At 38.9% G+C, this 23,118-nt stretch overlaps 1 protein-coding gene and 1 non-coding gene across 3 annotated transcripts in view; one reads left to right on the top strand and one right to left on the bottom strand.

Moving 5' to 3' along the window:
• The window catches only part of TRIM2 (tripartite motif containing 2), a 166,964-nt gene that overhangs the window by 38,667 nt on the left and 105,179 nt on the right, over positions 1 to 23,118 (bottom strand). The window contains exons 2-4 of one of the 2 annotated variants that reach the window (XM_039234340.1): positions 16,625 to 16,809; positions 12,101 to 12,338; positions 74 to 225 (exon numbers count right to left, since the gene is read on the bottom strand). In XM_039234340.1, coding sequence (XP_039090271.1) covers positions 74 to 225; positions 12,101 to 12,338; positions 16,625 to 16,758 — 524 coding nt within the window. In that variant the 5' untranslated portion in view covers positions 16,759 to 16,809. Of the gene's footprint in view, positions 1 to 73; positions 226 to 12,100; positions 12,339 to 14,639; positions 14,659 to 16,624; positions 16,810 to 23,118 lie in introns of those variants that run through there. The other variant, XM_039234341.1, reaches the window with a different exon arrangement.
• Positions 19,715 to 19,817, top strand: LOC120233233. The gene has a single exon (XR_005528763.1). It is a non-coding gene; the product is annotated as a U6 spliceosomal RNA (small nuclear RNA).

The following is a 23,118-nucleotide window of genomic DNA, read 5'->3' as shown; positions in this document are numbered from 1 at the left end:
AGTGAGACAAGAGACAGGGAGGCCAGGCCTCATTCATGACAGCCAGTGGGGAGCCTGGGGGAGGTGTGTGCACCTTTTGTTGACGGCGTCCAACTGCACCTGGAGTGAGGCCTTGTGCTGCTCCACCACATCCTTGAGGGGGACTGTGGGGTGTTCTGCGTGCTCCCCCTCAGTGCACTCCCGACACATGGCGGTCTCACAAGACTGGCAGTAAAAGTCCATCACCTGTAGGGAACACAAAAACAATTCCAGGTTCGAGGCCACTAACCGAAGGCTTACTAGGCACTAGGCCTTTAGTAGGCATTCTCTCATTTCATTCTCACGGCCTTCCCAGGATGTAGGCAATATGTCCAGTTTCACAGAAGAAAAGGAAGGATAAATTTTTAAGTGCCACGTCTCAAACAGAGGTGGTTCAGACCCCAAAGCGGCTGCTGTGGCCACAAAGCCAGATTTTCCATGGTTACTCCCCTAGAGCAGAACAGTGTAGGGCTGTGATGCTCAAACTTCTTGATCTTAGGACCTTTTTACGCTGTTTATAAATTATTGAGGACTCCACAGTGCTTTTATTTATGTGAATTGTATCTATAGCTATTTATATTAAAAACTGAAACAAAGATTTTAAATATTAATTAAAAGCAATAATAAGCCCATTAAATGTTAACATGAATAATATAAAACATGAAAAGTAACTGTTTTGCAAAACAAGAAATTTTGTGACAAGAATAGCATTATTTTCCATTTAAAAATTTTTCTTCAGTGTCCGGCTTACTAGTAGGTAGCTAGATTCTCATCTGCTTCTGCATTCAATCTGTTGTGATAGCACACATCATATTGTCTCTGGAAAATTCCACTGTATACTCTTGAGAGAACAGGGGTGAAAAAGGCATATAACGTCTTAGAATTATTTTAAATACAGTTTTGATCTTGTGGACTGCCAACCTACCCCCCAAAGGGGTAGGGGATGCATAAGGGTTCCTGGACCATACTTTGAGAAATGATACTCTCTCTCTAAGAGATAAGTTAGGGGTGCCTGGGTGGCTCAGTCAGCTAAGTGTCCAACTTTGGCTCAGGCCATGATCTCACAGTTCATGAGTTCAAGCCCTGTGTCAGGCCTTTGTACTGACAGCTCAGAGCCTGGAGCCTGCTTTAGATTCTCTCTCTCTCTCTCTCTCTCTCTCCTCCTCCTCCTCCTCCTCCTCCTCCTCCACTTGTACTCCATCTCTCTCCCTTTCAAAAATAAATAAACATTAGGAGCACCTGGGTGGCTCAGTCGGTTAAGCGTCCGACTTTGGCTCAGGTCATAATCTCATGGTTCGTGGATTCGAGCCCCGCGTCGGGCTCTGTGCTGACAACTAGTTTAGAGCCTGGAGCCCTTTTCAGATTCTGTATCTCCCTCTCTCTCTGACCCTCCCCTGCTTATGTGCACGCTCTCTCTCTCTTTCTCTTTCTCTCAGGAATAAATAAAACATTTTAAAAAATTTAATAAAAATAAACATTAAAGAAAAAGAGATACAATCTGTACTCAGCAATTTGTATCCTGGCTCTACCACTTATGTAACCTCACTGTGATTCAAATTTTCCTTTGACAAATGGAGACAATAATGGTAACCTACTTCAAAGGGCTGCTATGAGGATTCAGTAGGTTAAAATACACAAAAAACTCAGATGTGGCATTGGCATGATGTAGCAGCAGCAATGGTGATGATGATGATGATGATGATGATGATATCATCTGCTTACAGGAAAATAACGGCACCTTATCCTGATTATGATGAACTCTTAGTAACAATAGAACATAAAGCCTGTTAAGTTAGTTTCCTTATGAAGGCATTTCCCTATCCTCTTGGATGAAAATAACTTATAATTTTGAATTCCCAAAGTACTCTTTGGAGGGATTTTTTTTCGTTCTTTTTTTTTTAAATTTTTTAATGTTTTATTTATTTCTGAGAGAGAGACAGTGTGAACAGGGGAGGGTCATAGAGAAAGGGAGATAGAAAATCTGAAACAAGCTCCAGGCTCTGAGCTAGCTGTCAGCACAGAGCCCGACACGGGGCTCAAACCCATGAACCGTGAGATCATGACCTGAGCTGAAGTCGGACGCTTAACTGACTGAGCCACCCCGGCACCCCTGGAGGGATCTTTTTCTTGAAGTATAACATATGTACAGAAAATGGCATAAGTCAGGGTGCCTGGGTGCCTCAGTCGGTTAAGCGTCTAACTTCAGCTCAGGTCATGATCTCACCGCCCATGGGTTTGAGCCCCGCATCTGGCTCTGTGCCGACAGCTCAGAGCCTGCAGCCTGCTTCAGATTCTGTGTCTCCCTCTCTCTCTCTCAAAAATAAACATTAAAAAATTTTAAAAAAAGAAAAAAATGGCATAAGTCTTATTAAAGGTTAGTGGATTTTCACAAAGTGAATCTTCCCACCAAAGCACTTTCATTCATACTCCAGTCTTATGAAACATTTATAAGATTTGAAGTTCCTGTGCTCAAGAACTCTCCTACAAAGAGCCTAACTAATTTTTTGCACAAAGCAGGTATTAAAAAACTCCTCAATGAATCAACTGTATCCTGTCTATAGGAAACACATTTTAGAGTCCGTGACACAAATAGATTGAAATTAAAAGGGTGGAAAAAGATATTCCATGCCAATAGTAATCAAAAGAGAACTGGAGTGGCTATTCTAATATCAGACAAAATAGACTTTAAGACAAAATTTGTTACAACAGACAAAAGCAGACATTATGTAATTATAAGATGATATATTCATTGTGAAGATATAACAATTATAAACAATTATGTACCCAACATGAGAGTCCCTAAATATATGAAACAAAAACTGACAGAATTGAAGGGAGAAATGAAGAGTTCAGCAATAATAGTTGGAGATCTCAGTAACCCACTTTCATTAGTGATAGAACAATTAGATGAAAGATCCATGAAGAAACACAGAATTTGAGAATATAAACCAACTAGGCCTAACAGACATATAGAGCACTCCATTTAATAACAGAATACACATTTTTGTCAAGTACACATGGAACGTTTTCTGGAATAGACCATATATTGGGTAAAAAACTCTCAATAAATTTAAAAAAGATTAAAGTCATAGAAGTATTTTTTCTAGCTACAATGAAATTAAATTAGAAATCAATAACAGAAGGAAATCTGGAAAATTAACAAATACATGAAAATTAAATAACTTACTCTTACACAATATGTCAAAGAAGAAATCACAAGGGAAATTAGAATATACTTTGAGATGAGTAAAAATGAAAGCACAATACACCAAAACTTATGAGAGACAGTTCTCAGAGCAAAACTTTTTATGTAAATGCCTAGTTTAAAAAGAAGAAAGATCTTATGGGGTGCCTGGGTGGCTCAGTCAGTTGAGCGTCTGACTTCAGTTAAGGTCATGATCTTGGGATTCGCAAGTTTGAGCCTCACGTCAGGCTCTGGGCTGACAGCTCAGAGCCTGGAGCCTGCTTCGGATTCTGTGTCTCCCTTTCTCTCTGCTCCTCCCCTGCTCATACTCTTTCACACTCTCTCAAGAAAATAAACATTAAAACAATTTTTTAAATAGAAGAAAGATCAATAGCTTAAGGTTCAACCTTAAAGAAATGGAAAAAGAAGAACAAATTAAAACCAAAACAAGAAGAAGGAAGAAAATGATAAAGATGAAAGTAAAGGTAAATAAAATAGAAAACAGAAACACAATAGAGAGAATCAATGAAACCAAAAGTTGGTTCTCTGTAAAGATTTAAAAAAATTGACAAACAGTATACTAGGGACAGTTGTATGCCAACAAATTGAGTAACATAGATAAAATGGACAAATTCTTAGAAATACACAAACTAATAAAACTGACTGTACAGAAAATCTGAATAGACCTATGATAGGATATTGAACCCATATTTAAAAAATTTCTAACATAGAAAAGTCCATGACCAGATGGCTTCACTGATGAATTCCACCAAATACTTACAGAAGAATTAACATAATCCTTCCAAATTCTTCAAAAAATAGAAGAGGAAAAAACATATCCTAACTCATTCTATTAGGCCAGCAATACCCTAATATGAAAGCCAAAAACATCACAAGTAAAGTTCATATCCTTTATGAATATAGATGCAAAAACCCTTAACAAAATACTGGTAAACTGAATCAAGCTGCATATACAAAGAGTTATACAGTATGGCCAAGTAGATTTTATCCCAGTACTGCAAAGGTAGTTCACATACAGAAATCAACATATGTAATACACCACATTAAGAGAATAAAGGGGAAAACCGCACATGGTCACCTCAGTTGATGCAGAAAAAAACATTTGACAATATCCAACACCATTTATGATAAAAAAAAAAACCACTTATTAAACTAGAAATGGAAGAAAAGTTCCTCAACTTGATAAATGGTATCTACAAAAATCCTATAGCCAACATCATACCTAATGATAACCCCCTAAGATAAGGAATGAGATAAAGATGTTCGTTCTTGCCATTTCTATTCAGCAATGTACTAGAAGTTCTAACCAGTGCATTTAGGCAAGAAAAAGCAATAAAATGCATTCAAATTGGAAATGAAGAGGTAAGAATTTCTCTATTCAGAGAGGATATGAATTTATATACAGAAAAGCATAGAATACCCCCTCACACACAAAATATTAGGACTAACAAATGAATTCAGCAAAGTTGTAGGATACAAGATCATCAAACAAAAATCAGTTGTATTTCTAGATGCTAGCAATGAACAATCCAAAAATGAAATCAAGAAAACAATTTTATTTATAATAGCATCAGAGAGAATATAAAATACTTCAGAATACATTTAACCAAGAAGGTGTAAGACTTGTTCACTGAAAACTACAAAACATTGTTGAAAGAAATTAAAGAATACCTAAATAATGGAAATGAATGTAAAGATATTCCATGCTCATGAATAGGAAGACTTAATACTGTTAACAGGGCAACATTCCCACAATTGAACTATTGATTCAGTGAAGTATCTATCAAAATTTAAGCGTCCTTTTTTCACAAAAGTGAACAAACTATTCACAAAATTCAGATGGAATTGCATGGGACTCTGAATAGCTAAAACAATCTTGGGAAAAAAATTGGAAGACTTAGACATCAATTTCAAAATGTAGTACCAAGATAGAGTAAGGAAAATACTGTGTTATTGGCATAAGGATAGACATACAGATCAATGGAATAGAATGGACAGTCCGGAAGTCAAACCATACATGTATGCTCAACTGATTCTTGACAAGGATGCCAAGATCACTCAATGGAGAAAAACAGTCTTTTCAACAAATGATGCCAAGACAACTGGTTATCACATGTAAAAGAATAAAGTGGAATGCATACCTCACTCTACATACAAAAATTATCTCAAAATAGGTTAATGGCCTAAATGTAAGAGCTAAAACTATAAAACTCCTAGGGAAAAAAAACAAAACAAAACATAGGAGTAAATCTTTATGACCTTTGATTGGGTAATGGTTTTCTAGATATGACACCAAGAGCACAAGTAACAACAACAAAAAATAGATAAATTGGACTTCATCAAAATAGAATCTTGTGGGTCAAGGGTACTATCAAGATACTATCAGGAAAGTGAAAAGAGGGGCACCTGGCTGGCTCAGTCAGTAGAGCATGCAACTCTTGATCTCAGGGTTGTGAGTTCGAGTCCCATGTTGGGTGTAGAGATTAGTTAAAAATAAAATCTTTAAAAAAAGAAAGTGAAAATAATAGGAGAAATATTTGCTCTTCACATATCTGATAAGGATGTAGTATCCAGAAAATAGAAAGAAACCCTACAACTCAAGAACCCAATTCAAAAATTGGCAAATGACTTGAAAAGACATTTCTCCAAAGAAAATATACAAATGGCCAATTTGCACACACAAAAATATGCTCAACATTCTTAGTCCCTAAAGAAATCCAAATCAAAACCACTATGAGATACTTTACACTGACTAGGGTGGCTAGACTCAAAAAGTCAGATAGTAACAAGTGTTGGTGGAAATGTGGAAAAATTAGAACTTTCGTACTTTGCTGGTGGGTATGTAAACTGGTACAATCACTGTGAAAACAGTTTGGTGGCTCCTCAAAAGTAAAATACAGAATTACCATGTGACCCAGGAATTTACATATATACCAACTCCTAGGTATATACCCAAGATAACTATAAACATACATCCATGCAAAAATTTGTATACGAATGTTCATAACACTAGTCATAATAGGCCAAAACTGGAAATAACATAAATATCCATCAACTAATGAATGGGCAAAGGAATTGAGGTATGTCCAGACAATGGAATATTATTTAGTCATAAAAGGCATGCAATTTGGCTATATGCTACAATATAGATGAACTTCTAAAACATTATGCTGAGTGATAGAAGCCAGACTCAAGAGGCCACATAATTTATGACTGATTTATATGAAATGTCTATAATGGACAAACCTTGCAGAGACAGCATGCAGACTGGTGACTGCCAGGGGTTCGGGATGGGGGGAATGGGGAGTGGCATGATGAAAAAGTTCTGGAATTAGTGGTGAGAGTGGCACTACCTCTTGAATATACCACTGAATTGTATACTTGAAAAATTTTTTTTGTTTTTATTTTTGAGAGAGAGAAACAGAGACAGAGAGGGGAGGGGCAGAGTGAGAGGGAGACACAGAATCTGAAGCAGGTTCCAGGCTCTGAGCTGTCAGCACAGAGCCCGATGCAGAGCTCGAACTTGTGAACCATGAAATCACAACCTGAGCCAAAGTCAGACGCTTAACCGGCTGAGCCACCAGGTGTCCCTAAGTTGTATACTTTTAAATGGTTAAATTGTTTAATTTTATGTTATGTGAATTTTCCCTTAATTGAAAAATTAATTTTAAAAAATTCCACTAATTAATTTTTTTAAATGCATCTATCTTTGAAGAGAGAGCAACACACCTAGGTGACTGTCCCTGGTTGCGAATCCTAAGTGTTTCTTGGAAACAAAGGCCCTAAAATCATTCTGACGTGTGAACAGCTAGTCATTCTCACATGCTTGTGCTCTGGGTCTGGCAGCTTTGACTCAAGCTGAGAGTTAATTGCGTCAAGTGTGAGACTAGGCTAAGCTCATCCATCTTGAGTGAGATAATGCTGGTGTTTGTTCTTGCAGGGGGATGGGCCAGAGGCCAGGACTAGCTTATTTTTGTTGACAGGTAGACACCACTTGTGAAGATGACCATATGCATGACTAACATGCTGTTAAGGGTGGTCAGGGCCTTGGGACGGCCCTGAGGACTGTGGAAGTGGGGACTTGTTAGTGGCAGGGCATTCTTAATGAGGACCTCTGCTTTGCACCTCTTACTAACATCCTTGTTAGTAAGGTGCCTAAGCAAGCCATAACAGGATTTAATGATTATTTGTGGTTCTGGGACCATGAGGCATGAGCTCAAATATCTTCTTTACGCTCTAAGAACCTCTTACATCACTGACATTATTCCCATTTTTCTCTGTATTTGGACAATGCAGCCATGGCAGTTTAATTAGAAGAGAGATAGTGTCACAGCACTTAAAGTAAATGACAGGCTTTCATCCACATGAGCTAATCAGCACCAGGCAGTTTATGAGGACAACATCCTGCTTTATTGTTAATTACTCGATTTTATTAACCTTCAGATGCTTGAATTATTTTTAAAGATTTACCCATGGCAATTAACTGCAGCAATTTATCTGCAATATTGCGTGTGTTTGGCTTGAATATGCAATGAGGACCCCGTTTCAAAGCAGCAGCAGTGAACTACAATCTATGATGAAACAATAGAACAATTCAAGGCACATGCTGTGTGCCTTTCCAAGACCTCTTGCTGGTTTATAAATTTTATGATTCCAAAGAATAATAATGACCCAGCATAGAGAAATCACCCAAAACATACTTTTTTTAGCTTCATCTACCTTAATGGATTCAAATTCTAGATAGATCTAAGTTTTAGTGGGTTTGATGCAATATGTTTGGAGGGGAGACAAGAGAAAGGATTCTTTAACTTCGCTAGAATCAGCATCTCTAAGAGAGATTTTGCATAGCAGCTGGTGGCATCAGGGGTCTCTGTTGCTGAGGTGTGCCCAAGAAATACATCTTAAGGAGTTCTGTCCTTTAAGCAAAGACAGAATATACACTGTGGTCTTACTAATTAAACAACAAGTCTATATAAACACACACGCATATTCACATACTAGCGTAAATGTCATTTGTTACCAAAATATCAGTTTCAATGGCTACCCAAGAGTCAGTTATATGGACTTACCATAATTTAGGCCTTTCCCTAATAGTACACATTCAGATTATTTCTGATTCTTACTCTAATCTAAAATTTTCAATTAACATTCTTCAATCTTCATTCTCCAGCTACTTCCTTAGAAATATTTCTATTAGTGGAATTACTGAATTAATGGATAGGAAGTTGTATAAAACACTCATTATAGTTCGGCAAACTGACATAAACTTTCTGAAGAGCAATTTACCCTCCTGCCCACAGCAAGTGAAAACGTCTCCCCATATCCTCATCATCACTGCTTATTATCTTTAAAAATCAATTTGAAAAGATGTAATTATTTGTGAAGCTTGACATTTTTTTCCTCATACTATTATTAGCCATTTATATATCCTCTGTGAACTTTCTGAGTTCTTTGCCCATTTTCTTCTGTGATGTTCATATTTTTCTTAATTCTTAACTCTTACATAGTAAGAATTTGCTGGGGCATTTTAATTAAGAATTTTCCAGTTATTTTCATAAATTGAATGATTAACAGTTTTCTTCTTCTGCCTTCACTAGATTTTGGTATTAGAGTTATGAGGATATCTTGAGTGGATTGGGGAGTTTTCTATCTTTTCTTATGATGCAGACTAAACATACTAAGAATCATATTTGTTTTATATAGGTTTGAAGGAATTCAGTTTCAAATTAAGTTTTATCATTTTCCTTCAAAATTAGCAGTCATGATCATTTTTAGTTTCCTAGATAATCATCCATTTCATTTAGACTTTCAAGTATATTAGCCTTTAGCACATAGCATTTACTCATTTTAAAACATTCCTTTTACCTGTACTGATATCTGTTAGAGTCTTAAGTCAATATATTTTTCTTTTGTTGTTTTATCAGATATCAAATTATTTCATTAATTTAAAAAATCAGCTCTTAGATTTATTAACTCAATTGTTTCATTACTTTCAAACTAACTTTATTATTTTCTTTCTTTCGTGTTCCATATATTTACTTTGTTGTTTTCCCTAACTTTTTGAATTGAACTTTTAATTTTTAAAAAAAATGTTTATTTATTTATTTTGAGAGACAGAGAGCGTGGGAGAGAGAGCAAGGGAGGAGCAGAGAGAGAGGGAGAGAGAATCTCAAGCAGGCTCAGCACTGTCAGCACAGTGCCTGACAAGGGGTTCGATCCCATAAACTGTGAGATCATGACCTGAGCCGAACTAGAGCTCCTCTACAGGGAGACAGCCACAGCGAGAGTCCGTGTGAGAAATGGTCATAAAAGAATGCTCAAACTAATTGAAGGCACTATCTAAAGTTTCTTTTACAAAAGTCACATGGTAATTCTCCCTCGGAGTACACTGCATGGAAAATCGTGGTTATTGACAGCCTGGTGTGCTTTCAATTAAATAATTAAAGATGTAAAATCCACAATGTCTCCCTTATTTTGGCTACCAAAAAGCTCAGGGTATTATTGTTTCCTGGTCTAGCTTTTATGATGTGTTAATCAGCCTTGGGACTTAAACTGTTCAAACCTCAATTTCTTCATCTATAAAATGAAGGTAACTATAAATGAATGAATGAATGAATGAATAAATAAAATGAAGTTAACTAATACCTACTTTGCAGAGTGGTGTGTACGAAGTCAAGCATGGTGCCTGGCACATTGGTTTAGCAAATAGGTATTGACTGACTTCTAAGAAGCTGAATTTTCAACTGGACAAAGGCTGGATAATACATAAAAAATAGATCTCTGATCCACAACCTGACCAGGAAAGCAACCCCTTATCTACAATAAACAACCCAGGAAGCCAGCCTACCACTTCTACTTGTAGGAAGTCAGACTACTATCTCTAGGAATAATCCCAAAACCTAAATAAGATCTATAATTGGCCCCAAATGGCTAGGGATTGATTACTGATAGGCTCTCTAATGTTTATCTCCACTTCCACTTGGTACCAACCAGAGAAAGCCAAATATGTATTCCTAACCAATCACGTAGGATGCCCCAATTCTAGTTAGTCTGACTCCAGCTTCCCCATGCCAACAGCCTCCAAAGAGAGCATCCCTAAAGCCTTCCCTTTTGTCTGCTGTAGAGCTTTCTCACTCCTCTGCCTGCCTTTGAGTCTTTGCCGAAACATAAGTGACGGTGGCTGATTCCTTGTTCGAGCAAGTTCAGGACAGACAGTCTCTGTTTGTTTCCACATTTCCATGCAGAACATACTGTGCTCAGTGTTAGCAATATAAGGGTGAACATGGTCCCTGACCTTCTGGAGAGCTCCAGAAGGAGCTTTACTTTTCTAAAAGTAAAGCCAGAAGATCAACTGGCCAACAAATACACAGAGGAAGTCAAGAAGAGCATGGTGGATGCCAGGAAGGAAATCCAGGAAGTGACATAATAGCTAGTTAAGTGGGTGTCAGAGGGGGTCTGCGTCAGACAGCCAGTTAGAGAAGACTGCTCTGTGTAGAAGAAAGTTGGGCTGAGACATGAAGGATGAGGGTGAGCTAGCAAGGGAGTGTTCCAGGCAGACGGCATAGAGAATAGTTAAGCCCCAAGGTGGGAAACCACTTGGCAAGTTCAAGGCCAGTGAGGCTGCAGTGTGGTGGGCAGAGAGAGTGGTATGAAATCAGCTAAATAAACAATAGTTATGGCTAATAATTATTGCTTTGCTCTAGCAATAATAGCTTGCTTGATAGTGGTTTTATTATAGCCATGCCTTATATTATAAGCAGTTTCTAATACTTTTGAAGTGGCCATTATAAAGAAAGAGTGAATAAAGTCATTGCTGAGAAATAATTTTAATAGCTAACATTTATCAAGAGCTTACTATAATGCTTTATATGTTTTAAACACTTACTTCTCCAAGTAATCCCATATAGTAAATGCTATTATTTAATTCTTTTAATGTTTATTTATTTTTGGAAGAGAGAAAGAGAGAGGGAGAGAGAGAAACAGACTGCAAGCAGGGGAGGGGCAGAGAGAGAGGGAGACACAGAATCTGAAGCAGCTCCAGGCTCTGAGCTGTCAGCACAGAGCCCATCTTGGGGTTTGAACTCAACAAACTGTGAAATCATGACCTAAGCCAAATTTGGATGCTTAACCAACTGGGCCACTCAGGCGCCTTTAGTAAATACTATTATTACTTCTTCTTTACAGATGAGAAAGTGAGACACAGAGAGTTTAATAAACTTGCCAAAGCTAACACAGAATAAACTGAAGAGCGGGGGTTTGAATCAGGCAGTTGGAATCCACAGCCAACTTCAGGTGACATAGCTATCATTAATCAGTTATTTGATAGTACACACAGGTCCTCCTAGGCTTTTAACAGCTATTATGCTTGCCAGTAGCAGGAAATAAGCTTGAATTAAAATCTAGAGTCTATTATTAAGGATTCACACATCTTCAAATTCTATTTCTTATTAAGGATTAGGGCCTAATGGAGCAGGAGAAAAATTTCCCTCATAAGAAAAACAAAGAACTGTAATTAATTCATATTTTAATATTCATTCTAAATTTGCAAAATTTATCTATTCTTAATCTTTATCCATAATTTACTACATAGATATTTATGTGGGTCAAGAATACACAGTGTGCAAATAGTTACGTATTTCCTCTCCCAGGACACTAATAATACGTGCTATTAGACACAATGAAGATTGATTTTATTATTTAAATGAATTTGATCAGAGCAAGTAAGCAAGCAAAACAGTGTGCGCACTGCTAAAATATCTTTTAATTACTCATTCTCCAGGTGGAGTTCTGCTTTAGCATATAACCTGTGACTGCCCGAAGCCCACCCAAATCAAAGCAGTCGCCTCGCCAGGCCCCGTCCGCTAACCACTCACTTACATTTCCATCGTGGTTTGGGCAGGAGAGAGGCTTTCCCGCAGCCACAGCGGTGACTGTCTCCAGGATGGAGGACTCCTCAACGTTGCTGCCGGGGGTTCGCTGCAGCACATCCATCAGGTTCGTGATGAAGAAGTTGTTCTGGAGCGCGGCCACCCCCTTCTCGGGCAGGATGGAGGTCTGGCGGCACACTGGGCAGGAGAGGGTTAGACTGTGGGCGGGAATGTAGTTCTGCAGGCACCTGTTGTGGAAGCAGAAGCAGGTGGACTGTCACTACAGTGGGCTCTTGACCAAGAGCAGGGCCACCTCTTCTCGCAGGTACCATCCATGTTCTCTGCCCCCAGTGGACTATTTTGCAGAAACTCCCTATGTAGTCTCCTTTTCTAGGAAAAGAAGATTTCAGCAACTAAGAGGTAATCTGTTTACTCCCATTGGCCCTATCAACTGATCAGGCAAATGATAACCCTCAAGGGAAAAGAGTAATGTCATTGACTTTGGTAGTGTTCTGGGGAGCCTTGCCATAAATGAGCAGCATCGGCCTCTCCGGGAACTTGGAAGATGTGCAGAATCTCAGATGTTTCTCCAGCCCTGCTGAGTCTGAATCAGGCGATTTATATGCACATTAAAGGTTGCAGGGGGCACCTGGGTGGCTCAGTTAAGCGACTGACTTCGACTCAGATCATGATCTCGCAGTTTGTGAGTTCAAGCCCTGCGTTGGGCTCTGTGATGACCGCTGAGAGCCTGAAGCCTGCTTCAGATTCTGTGTCTCCCAATCTCTCTCTGCCCCTCCCCTGCTCACATTGTCAATATCTCTCTCCTAAAAATAAATAACCTTTTTTTAAAAATTAAAAAAAATAAACGTCGCAAAGCATCACTCTACAATATTTAGTGTCATGTTCACAGATTTGGGGATTTTTACAATGGGGAGAAATAGGTCAAAGTTTTCTCTTAGTGCTGAAATACTTAAATTAGGCCACAGATAAAGTAATTACTAACAAACTTTGTGTGCTAAACTGCTTATTTAACTGCTAAGTTAAATAAAAAGGTAAAGAGGTATTTTGATAATGATTAACTCAGAAAAAGCTATTCAAGAAAGATAAAGAAACGTTTTCATATATAGCAAATTGCATATTCAATTAATTTTTAATTATTTCATACACATAGTTGCATACAAATGCATAACCAGATCTTACGTGTAAAAAACACATCCCAGTGTAAATGTTTTATTTGAAGCAGGGATAGGCCCCCAGTGTCATACCAACATGATCTCTTCTTGCTCTTCTCAACAGGCATCAACTTAATTCATTCAATTAGCAAATGTATTGCTAATAATGAGTTACATATATCCTGCCTCACTAGATCCATAGTACTTGCAATAACCTTATGAAGTAGGTACTTTATTTACTTATGTTTTAATGTTTACTTATTTATTTTGAGAGAGAGAGAGAGAGAGTAGGAGAGGGGCAGAGAGAGAGGAAGACAGAGAATCGCAAGCAGGCTTTGCACTGTCAGTGCAGAGCCCAATGTGGGGCTCAAATTCACAAACTGTAAGATCATGACCTGATCTGAAACCCAGGGGCACCTGGGTGGCTCAGTTGGTTAAGTGTGATACAGGCAGAGAGAAGCAAAGTTGCTTGCTCTCAAAACTCAAGTGGTCTAGAGAAGAGCAGGAGTTCAAACCCAGGCAAATGGGCACCAGAACCGAAGCTCTACATGACTACGCTACGTAACGTTTCCCTGTTGTTCTGCCAAATGGAATTCAAAAACTTCTTATTTCATCTCATTCCCTTTATTATATAGATAAGGAAACTAACATCTAGGAAGTTAATGGACTTTCCTATGTCACAGAAGTAGCTAGCACTGAATCAATACCAGAAACAGAACAGCTTTTGCTAAGGTCATTGAGGGCATCTAAATACAGACAACAGACATTTTTCACTCCCATCCTTCTTAGTGGCTCTCATTAAATGTGACTGCTGCCTCCCACCTCTCCTTTTTTGAAACTTTATCTTCCCTTGCTTGTGACAGCACACTCACTCAGTCCTCCTTCTTCTGTCTGCTCTTTGTTTTTACTGAGCCAGTCCGGGTTCAGTCATTAGCACCCCTCTCTCCCTGGGACATCACATCCACATGCAGGGCTATAAACACAACACTCCCACATTGCTACTCCTTCCACAGATGTCTCCTCTGAGCCCCTAATCTCTACACCAGCTGCTTTCTTGGCATCTCCTCTCGGATCTCTCACAAGTCCTAAAACTCAACGTGTCCAAAACCAAAGCTACGTTTTGCCCCCAAACTGGGTCCTCTTCCCATCTCAACAAACAGCACCTCCATCCATTCATCTAGACAAACCAGGAATTGGGAACCAAGCTGAAAACAGTAATTTCCTTACTGTCCATATTCCACATCCAACCCATCACCAAAGGCTGGAAATTCCTAAATGCCTTCCTACATTTCCAGTCCTTGTCATCTGCTTTACACCACCCTTCCCTGGGTTTCTGCAGCAGCTCTATGCACGTGACCCACCCTTGTATCCTCTAACCCTTCTCCATATTGCAACCACAGTGACCTTCTCGAAACCCACTCCACACATTCCATGGGGACTTGGTGTGATAGGCTCTCGAAAATCTCTGCCACCGGCCATTGGATGGAGGAACAGAAGTAGACTGAGTGAGTCCCAAAGGAGAGAGCTGGGTGTGGGCCTGGGACAGCCCAGAAGTATTGCTTCTCACCTGTCAGAGCAAGTAAATGGGAGTCAAACAACGGACTGCCTGGGCAGTGAACAAGGGAGATAGGAGGCCCTGCCAAGCTCAGACTGAGTGGCTCTCAGTGTTGGATACAAAGAGGCCAACTGCTGCAAACCAAATAATGATCTTACCATGGGAGCCTAGGGACACGGGGACAATTAGCTGGTATTAATGTTTCAGCTAGTCATTAAGTGGGGGTGTGTGGGAATCACTCTCCATTCAGTCATTTTGGACTATGAATGACAAAGTACTTGCACCGAAGTGTAAAATAAATAAAGTATAAAGTGCCAGTGCCCTGTATACCACTACTAAAAAAAAAAAAAAAAAAAATGAGCAACGATCTTAAGCTTCTATTAATGTTTCAGCTAGTCATTAAGTGGGGGTGTGTGGGAATCACTCTCCATTCAGTCATTTTGGACTATGAATGACAAAGTACTTGCACCGAAGTGTAAAATAAATAAAGTATAAAGTGCCAGTGCCCTGTATACCACTACTAAAAAAAAAAAAAAAAAAAAAAAAAAAAAAGCTTTTACACACACACCCAAAAGAACCCCCTAAAAAGCAAACAAAAAATCACAACGACCAGTAACAAATCCAACTAATCCAACTTCTCTCTCTATCCATCACCAGCAAGGATGTGATTAGTCTGTTGCAATTGAGATCTTCCAAAGTAAATCAACTTTAACAAATGTATAGTAAATGGATGGCAAATATAATTAGCATTGATTGGAAGCCATTGTAAACACCATTTTCTATTCTATAACAAGAATTAAAGCAGTTTAATTAGGTATATTTAATAATAATAGAAAATATATTTAACAGAATGCTATAAAACATAATTACTATATTTATTTTTAAGAAAAAAATATAACCTTACTAGGCAAATACTTAAATTAGGACACAGATAAATTATTAACAAACTTAATCTGCTTAATTGCTTATGCTAAGTTAAACAAGAAGGTAAGATGTATGTTGATCACTGATTAACTCAATGGAAAAAACTATTTAAGAAGGACAAAGGAATGTGTTTTCATATATAGCAAATTGCATGTTCAGGAAATTTATAATTACTTCATACACACAGTTTTTTTCTTCATCTGCAACATCCTTATGTTCAAATGTGCCATTAGCATGTGTCTTCTGAAGTATCTTTGAGAGGAAGCTCTCCCTTTTAACTAACTCCTCAATAACCAGGTATTTTACCTAACGTGTCATGAGAGAAAATAATATATTTTAAAAAAATTTTTTAATGTTTATTTATTTCTGAGAGAGAAAGAACATGAGCAGGGGAGGGGCAGAGAGAGAGGGAGACACAGAATCTGAGGAAGGCTCCAGGCTATGAGCTGTCAGCACAGAGCATGACGTGGGGCTCGAACTCATAAACCATGAGATCAAAGCTGAAGTCAGACTCTGAATTGACTGAGCCACCCAGGCGCCCCATACCTGGCCCTTACCAAAGACACTCTATGAGGGAACTGTGGTTAGCAAAAGTTGATGGAAAACAAAGGGGAAATTTAAAAAATTTTTAAAGCTTAAAATATTTAATGTTCTATGCCCTGTGGGAATGAGTCAGTAGCTACTGGATTGTTTTCTCTCACTTGTAATCATTTAAAATAGAGTATATTTTTGATAACTCATGATTATGTTTCTAGATATCTGTCATAAGCACAAAAGACTAATGTCTCCCATAGGTAATTGAAGAATTCTGGAAAGAACTCTTTGGTAAGTTGTAGGAGATCAGTCTGTGAAACTATCTTCTCTGAGCACAAAGGACGCTTACCTCTCGCAGAAAGTGTGCAGACAGGGGAGAACCTTGGGATTCTTGTACCGCTCCAGGCATATACTGCAAATCAGAAACTGCTTGTCAATCTGGCGCACCACAGGACTTGGGATGTTGGTGGCTTCACTGGCCATCCTAGACCACTGACATGGGAGGCCGGCTGTCTTTGACCCTGCACGCTGCTGCTGTCAGACAGGAAAAATATGCAATAACTTGTAAGTGCAAATCAATCATGGGTTCGTTCACTACAGGCATTGTGTTAGAAATACAGGTAGAATTCCATGCTAGTGACCTCAAAATGACCATCACCAGCCCTCAATGTTGGATGAGGCATACCGTGAAATGCCTGTTTATTTTATAAATCAATACAATGAACACATATTCACCATGAAAACAAGACAGATCAGAAGACATATGCTGCACAAAGGGACCTGCTTGCTGGCTCTGCAAGCAGTGGAAACTGAGGGGCTAAATACAGCTATGCCATGCCTGTTCGTGCCTTCGTTTATGGCTATATTTGACTCTATATCTCCAGTCTTATTAAAATGGAATCCATATCGAATAGAATAGTCTTACTAAGATAAAATGGTTTCCCAACTATTGAACTTGTAGCGGATCAAAATGTCACTCCAAAATATGCCATTTTGGCGTAAGCATTATTTTGAGCTGAAGGCAGCTGAGACACAGCAGACACGATAGGGCAGCCGGTGGCTGGCGAGGGGCACTCTGCTCTCTCCCATCTGCTGAAAAGCAGGGCATAGATTTCCCACGTTCAAAGGAAATTTTCATCTGTAAAGGTGCCCCACTCACCCATACCAAAAAGAGGAGACTCTTGATGATCACCAGGTATAGGAGGGGAGAGGAGTCTGCATAACAAACCTTACTAAATAACCCTTATGTACCATACATTTCTTGGTCACTTCCCTACAGTTTACTGCCCCCAAACCTCCTTTTCCTTTGTCAAGCCATTTCTCCACCATTTGTCATCCTTTGTTAAAACAGTGTATCAGCTCCCAGGTCTAACTGCCTCTTTGGGTTTTCACTTCTTTTCTGTGAAGCTCCCATGCATGTAAAATTAAAAATATTAAATTAATAAGCTTTGACAAAATATAATATATAATATAATATATATATTATTTTGGAAACATAAACTACCAGTGAAATCTCCCGATAATCTTTGGTCAGTTTAATTCACAGTCTTCAGGAACAGAATTTAAGTGTGTAAAAAAAAAAAGGGTTTCCCTCCCCTGCATATGTTAACATGCAAGGATGGTATAACTAGAAATTATTTAAATTTTTTCTAATATTTATTTATTTTTGAGAGAGAGAGAGAGGGAAAGAGTATGAGTGAGGAAGGGGCAGAGAGAGGAGTCAGAATCTGAAGCAGGCTGTAGGCTCTGAGCTGTCGCCACAGAGCCCAACGCAGGGCTCGAATCCGGTTGGATCACGACTTGAGCTGAAGTCAAAAGCTAACTGACTGAGCCACCCAGGCACCCCAGAATAATTAGAATTTTTTTATTAATACCTTTGTATGTGGTTCAGAGTGTTCTCTTCAGAAATAAAGGTTTATAGATTCTATGCTAAAATGTGTTTGCCACAGAGCAGAGACAAAGGCAGATAATTTCTAATATTTTAAGAAATGTCTGTTGGTATTTATGTGTGGGAATCTGAAGGACCTGGTGAAATTAATTCAGAGAAGGTTTCAAAATGTCAGAGATCGTGCCAGAAAAAGAGAAATAGCAGAGAGCAAGAGAGAAAAATGCAGAGGGCCTCTAAAGGAGAGAAAAATTACAACATAAAACACAGCTTCATTTACCACTTTGAAGAACATCTGGCTTCTATTCCAAAGGGGTAAACCAAGGTTAAGCTAAAATTCACTTCTTAATTTTCTAAATATTTGGGAAAGTATCACAGCCCCCCAATCCCCAATAGATACACTCTACCAAAATGAAATGTTAATTTTCAATGACGCTAGGCAGGAAGTAATATTATTCTCATTCCACAGATTTTTGAAAACCTTCACTCAGTTAAAAAGTTTGCCAGAATGCAAAACTCATAGCCTGTTCATCCCTTAAACCACCACACCTCCCTTGACTGTGTGCTTTAAGACGACTGTATGCACTACAGAAGCTTGGTTTATATATAACATTTTAACTTGGCCTGGGACCTGTGTTTGAAGCTGGAAAATATACCATATTAACAGAATCAACAATTCTACACTTTTTAACCAAAGCTCTTTGCAAACATGAATGAAAGTTCTTTCTCCCCACCAATTCACCAAATTTTTTAAAAGTATGTCAACTTTTATTAAGAAAATTCTATCGAGGAACCTGGATGGCTCAGTAGATAGAGCATCCAACTCTTCACTCGACTCAGATCATGATCTCACAGTTCGTGAGATTGAGCCTCAAGTCGAGCTCTGCACTCGTTCTGTCTCTCTCTCTCTCTCTCCCTCTTTCTTTCTCTCTCCCCCTCACGTGAATGTGGGTGCTCTCTCTCAAAATAAATACATTAACATTTAAAAAATTCTACTAGTTATACATAATTGAGTATAGTTACATATAGGACACACCCATATCCCAACATTATACTTTCTAGATAAGCTCATTAAAGAGCATGATTTATAAACAGATAGAATCTTGTGAAAGCACCTGCTATATAAGAGTGTCACATTCAAACAGAACTCACTGCACTAGTTAAAACAGTGTGAGTGTGACATAATTAATTAGCCAGCACTATCTGCTATCTCTTTCATAGAATGTCTCCCTGAAGAACGAGAGTAGAGTATGATATTCATTGATTGGATTAAATGTGGCTCATGTCTCAGGAACTCAAAGTGTTGGCACATCATCTGCTTTTCTTTAACCATATCCCCATGACATCAGAAAAGGGAAGGAATGGATTTGTCTGTCTTTAAGATAAGGAAACCAAGGCTGAGGGTTTAAATGACTTGCTCAAGGTCACCCAGTAAAATCAGTGAATCAGAAAGCTCAGATTTCAAGTCTTCTGCTTTATCTGACACCTAATCTTAAACAAGATTAACACCTGTGTGTGTGTGTGTGTGTGTGTGTGTGTGTGTGATAAAAATTATGGAATGCTCACTTCAGCAGCACTAAAATTGAAATGATACAGAAGATTGTCTTGGCCCCTGAGCACAGAAGACACACAAATACATGACGTGTTCCATATTTTTAAAAATTATATCTAAGGGGCGCCTGAGTGGCTCAGTTGGTTGAGCATATGACTCTTGATTTTGGCTCAGGTCATGATCTAAGGGTCATGGGATCAAGTCCCGCATCTGGGCTGCATGCTGAGTACAGAAGTCTGCTTAAGATTTTCTCTCCCTCCGCCCCCTCCCCCCGCCACTTTCCCCTGCTCACATTGTTTCTCTATCTCAAAAATAAATAAATAAATAAATAAATAAATAAATAAATAAAACAAACACACAAATAAATAAATTGTTAAAAAATTATATTGAACTTTCCAGTTAAAATATGTTAAAAAATCATTTTAATTTGAATAACTTGTGAAAAATTTCATATCCCCCTTTGAAGTAATCAGTCATGCTAGTATCAAAGAAAGTACAGAGAAAACATCGCATTGTTTCACTCTTTTTTTTTTTTTAACCTTAGAATTTTAGGGTTTGGGCAAGGAGAAAACATTTGTTTTAATCAGGGTATAATTTGAGTAAAAGGAATTTCCTGAGCTCACATTATTCTGCTCTGATGTTGAAATAAAAATATTTCATTCTAATTTTACAATAATTATTGAAGTGGGTGGGAGTATGTCTTTGTTAGTATTGTTAATTTATGGTGAATTGAGTTGACTCATTAACACTAATTTAAAATCATGCCAATATTACAGATCTGTCACAATGACCTGTTGAAGACGTCTGGATTTTTAGGACTCTCAGAATCAACACAAAAGGCTTCCAAGCCCCCAAAGATCCCCAAACTGAGACACTGCCAGGGTAATGATCATTCCCTGAATATAACTGGATCCCCACAATAGAAAGACTATTTGACTACTCCTAAAGGGATAATGTACCAAGAAAAATGGAGGCGCAGAATGTGCTAACAAGCACCCCGGGAAGCTTTCCGTCAGTCTGAATATGCCGCGAGGAACACACATAAAACGTGTGACAGCCTTTAATCAAAGTGTTTGGGCGCTACCACAGTTTCTGGTCGTTTTGATTAGAAAAGCAATAAATACTGGTTTAGAGTCTCGGCTGTTTTCCTTTCCCAGCTTGGTTTCTGAAGTGTCAGTGATCCTTCTTACTCACATAACTGGCGGAAATAAGCACATGGGAAGAAAAGAGATCAGAATGTAGAATTACTCTTCTCCTGGAGATCTGCAAACCCAATTTCTGGACAGAAGCACCTGCAGACATGCTGGGGGTGGGCTTTGTCTCTGTAGGAACCCGGATCCTCTTGGATGCGGGAACTCGCACTGAATATACTGACAAGAGGCCAACACAAAGGAAATGACAGAAAAGAGATGGCAAGAAGAGCCATTTTAGTTTAAATTTTTTTTTTCAGTTTATTTATTTATTTCGAGAGAGCAGGTGGGGGAGGAGCAGAGAGAGAGAGGGAGAGAGAGAATCTCAAGCAGACTCCAAGTTGTCAGCACAGAGGCCAACTTGGGGCGCCATCTCATGAACGATGAGATCATGACCTGAGCCACAATCAAGAGTTGGGCTCTTAACTGACTGAGACACCCAGGCGCTCTAAGAAGAGCCATTTTAAAACTACATAAATAGCCAACATTAGGGTGCTCTTGACATTAACTAGCTATGGGAGCTCTAGCTATGTGGGGAGGCTGGCTGAGTCTCCTTGTCAGTGGAAAACCAATAGCAATACTGCTCACAGGAGGGGTTTCGTTCTCCTCTCTACCACTCTGCTCAATAGCACCCTCTCAATCTGACCATTCTGGTTAAAATTGAAACCTGTCCCCCACACCCCCGCACTTGCTATCTCCGGTCTCTGTAGCACCTGTCACTTTCTGATATAGTATGTAATGTGTTTATCTTGCATATTGTCTCCTCCCCACCTCTCTAGGATGTAAGATTCACGAAGGCAAGGATTGCAGCAGCTAGAACTGTGCCTCGTACATGATAGACACTCATCATTTCTTTGAATGAACTGAGTAAATAAAGTATAACATGGGAATGGATTCAGTCCCAGGAGCAGAAAAAAGCAGCACTGGCTGACTTACACAATAAAGAGCATGGTTGTCATCAGTCATGTGAATGCTTTCATTTGACATCAGACATTACCTGCCTTCCCATGTGATCGTCTAATCTTTAGCAACACAAGCCGTCAGCCAGAGGGTAAATATTCAGTGACATACTTAAACACACTCATAAATGCGGAACAGGAATTGAGAACCACTGAGGACACACGTGAGCAAAGTCTAAGAAAGTTGACACGTAAATTCCTCATTAGTGGGGTGTGCCCACTCAACAGCTTTTGTAACAACAATGCAATACACATGTAACAAAATCCTTGGGCAGAGAAAAACCCCAAATCCCAGCGTTTCTTCCCTCCCGTTGCCTTGGGTATTTTTTCTGGCTCATGTTCTCAAATCTCCTAGAACTTGGTGGAAATGACAACCAAGTGGAAAAGAAGAACTTGAGAGGAGAAGAAACAAAAGGAAAATGCCTGGGTCCACAATTCTAGGGTTGAGACCACAATTCCCACCCCAGAGTATACCATTTAGGTCAGGTAATCATCCAAACTTTTTATTGCTGACACCAGAGAGGGAAGAGCTTCGAAGGGAGGCTGGAAGACAAAAAGACAAACTGAAAGCACTCTGCTTGAGAAGGGGAGAGAGTTGGATGAAAACTTGTTTGTTGGGCTAGGAAACACGGTTGGGAAACAGGTCAAGATTCCTTTGGAAAATAAAATTTTAACATGTGATTTGCGGGTAAGAGTCGGCATACTTGATTATATACCATCCTGAAGGCACTAGATTCCATTTCTATTTAATTTTATGGCATTCCTGGGTTACTGCTTCTCTTTGTTGCCACTTAGTTGGATTTATTTATTAGGATGGTTACATTTTTACTGCCAATGACAATGGTGCAGACATGCTAATATCAGCTTCCCGGGGTGCCTGGGTATCTCAGTCCGTTAAGCAGTTGACATCAGCTCAGGTGTGATCTCATGGTTTGTGAGTTTGAGCCCCACATCGGGCTCTCTGCTTTCAGCATGGAGCGTACTTCAGATCCTCTGTCTCCCTCTCTCTCTGATCTTCTGTCTCCCACTCTCTCTCTGCTCCTTTCTCTCTCTCTCAAAAAATAAATAATATTTTAAAAACAGAAAGTAGTAAATTCTGAATCATTAAAAAATAAAAATAAATTCAGTTTCCTAAGAAGTTAAAAATCTTCCAATACATTTATAGAAAGAAAACTTGAACCATTAGGATTATCTATAATTCACAATGCTCTATCTTTTACCTGCCAGGACAGATGGTACCTAGAGCTCAAGGCACAG

Source organism: Hyaena hyaena, unplaced genomic scaffold, assembly GCF_003009895.1.
Source record: "Hyaena hyaena isolate Hyena2069 unplaced genomic scaffold, ASM300989v1 scaffold_89, whole genome shotgun sequence".
Lineage (NCBI taxonomy): Eukaryota > Metazoa > Chordata > Mammalia > Carnivora > Hyaenidae > Hyaena > Hyaena hyaena.
Note: the sequence above shows the minus strand (reverse complement) of the source record. Positions and strands in the feature narration are given on the sequence as shown.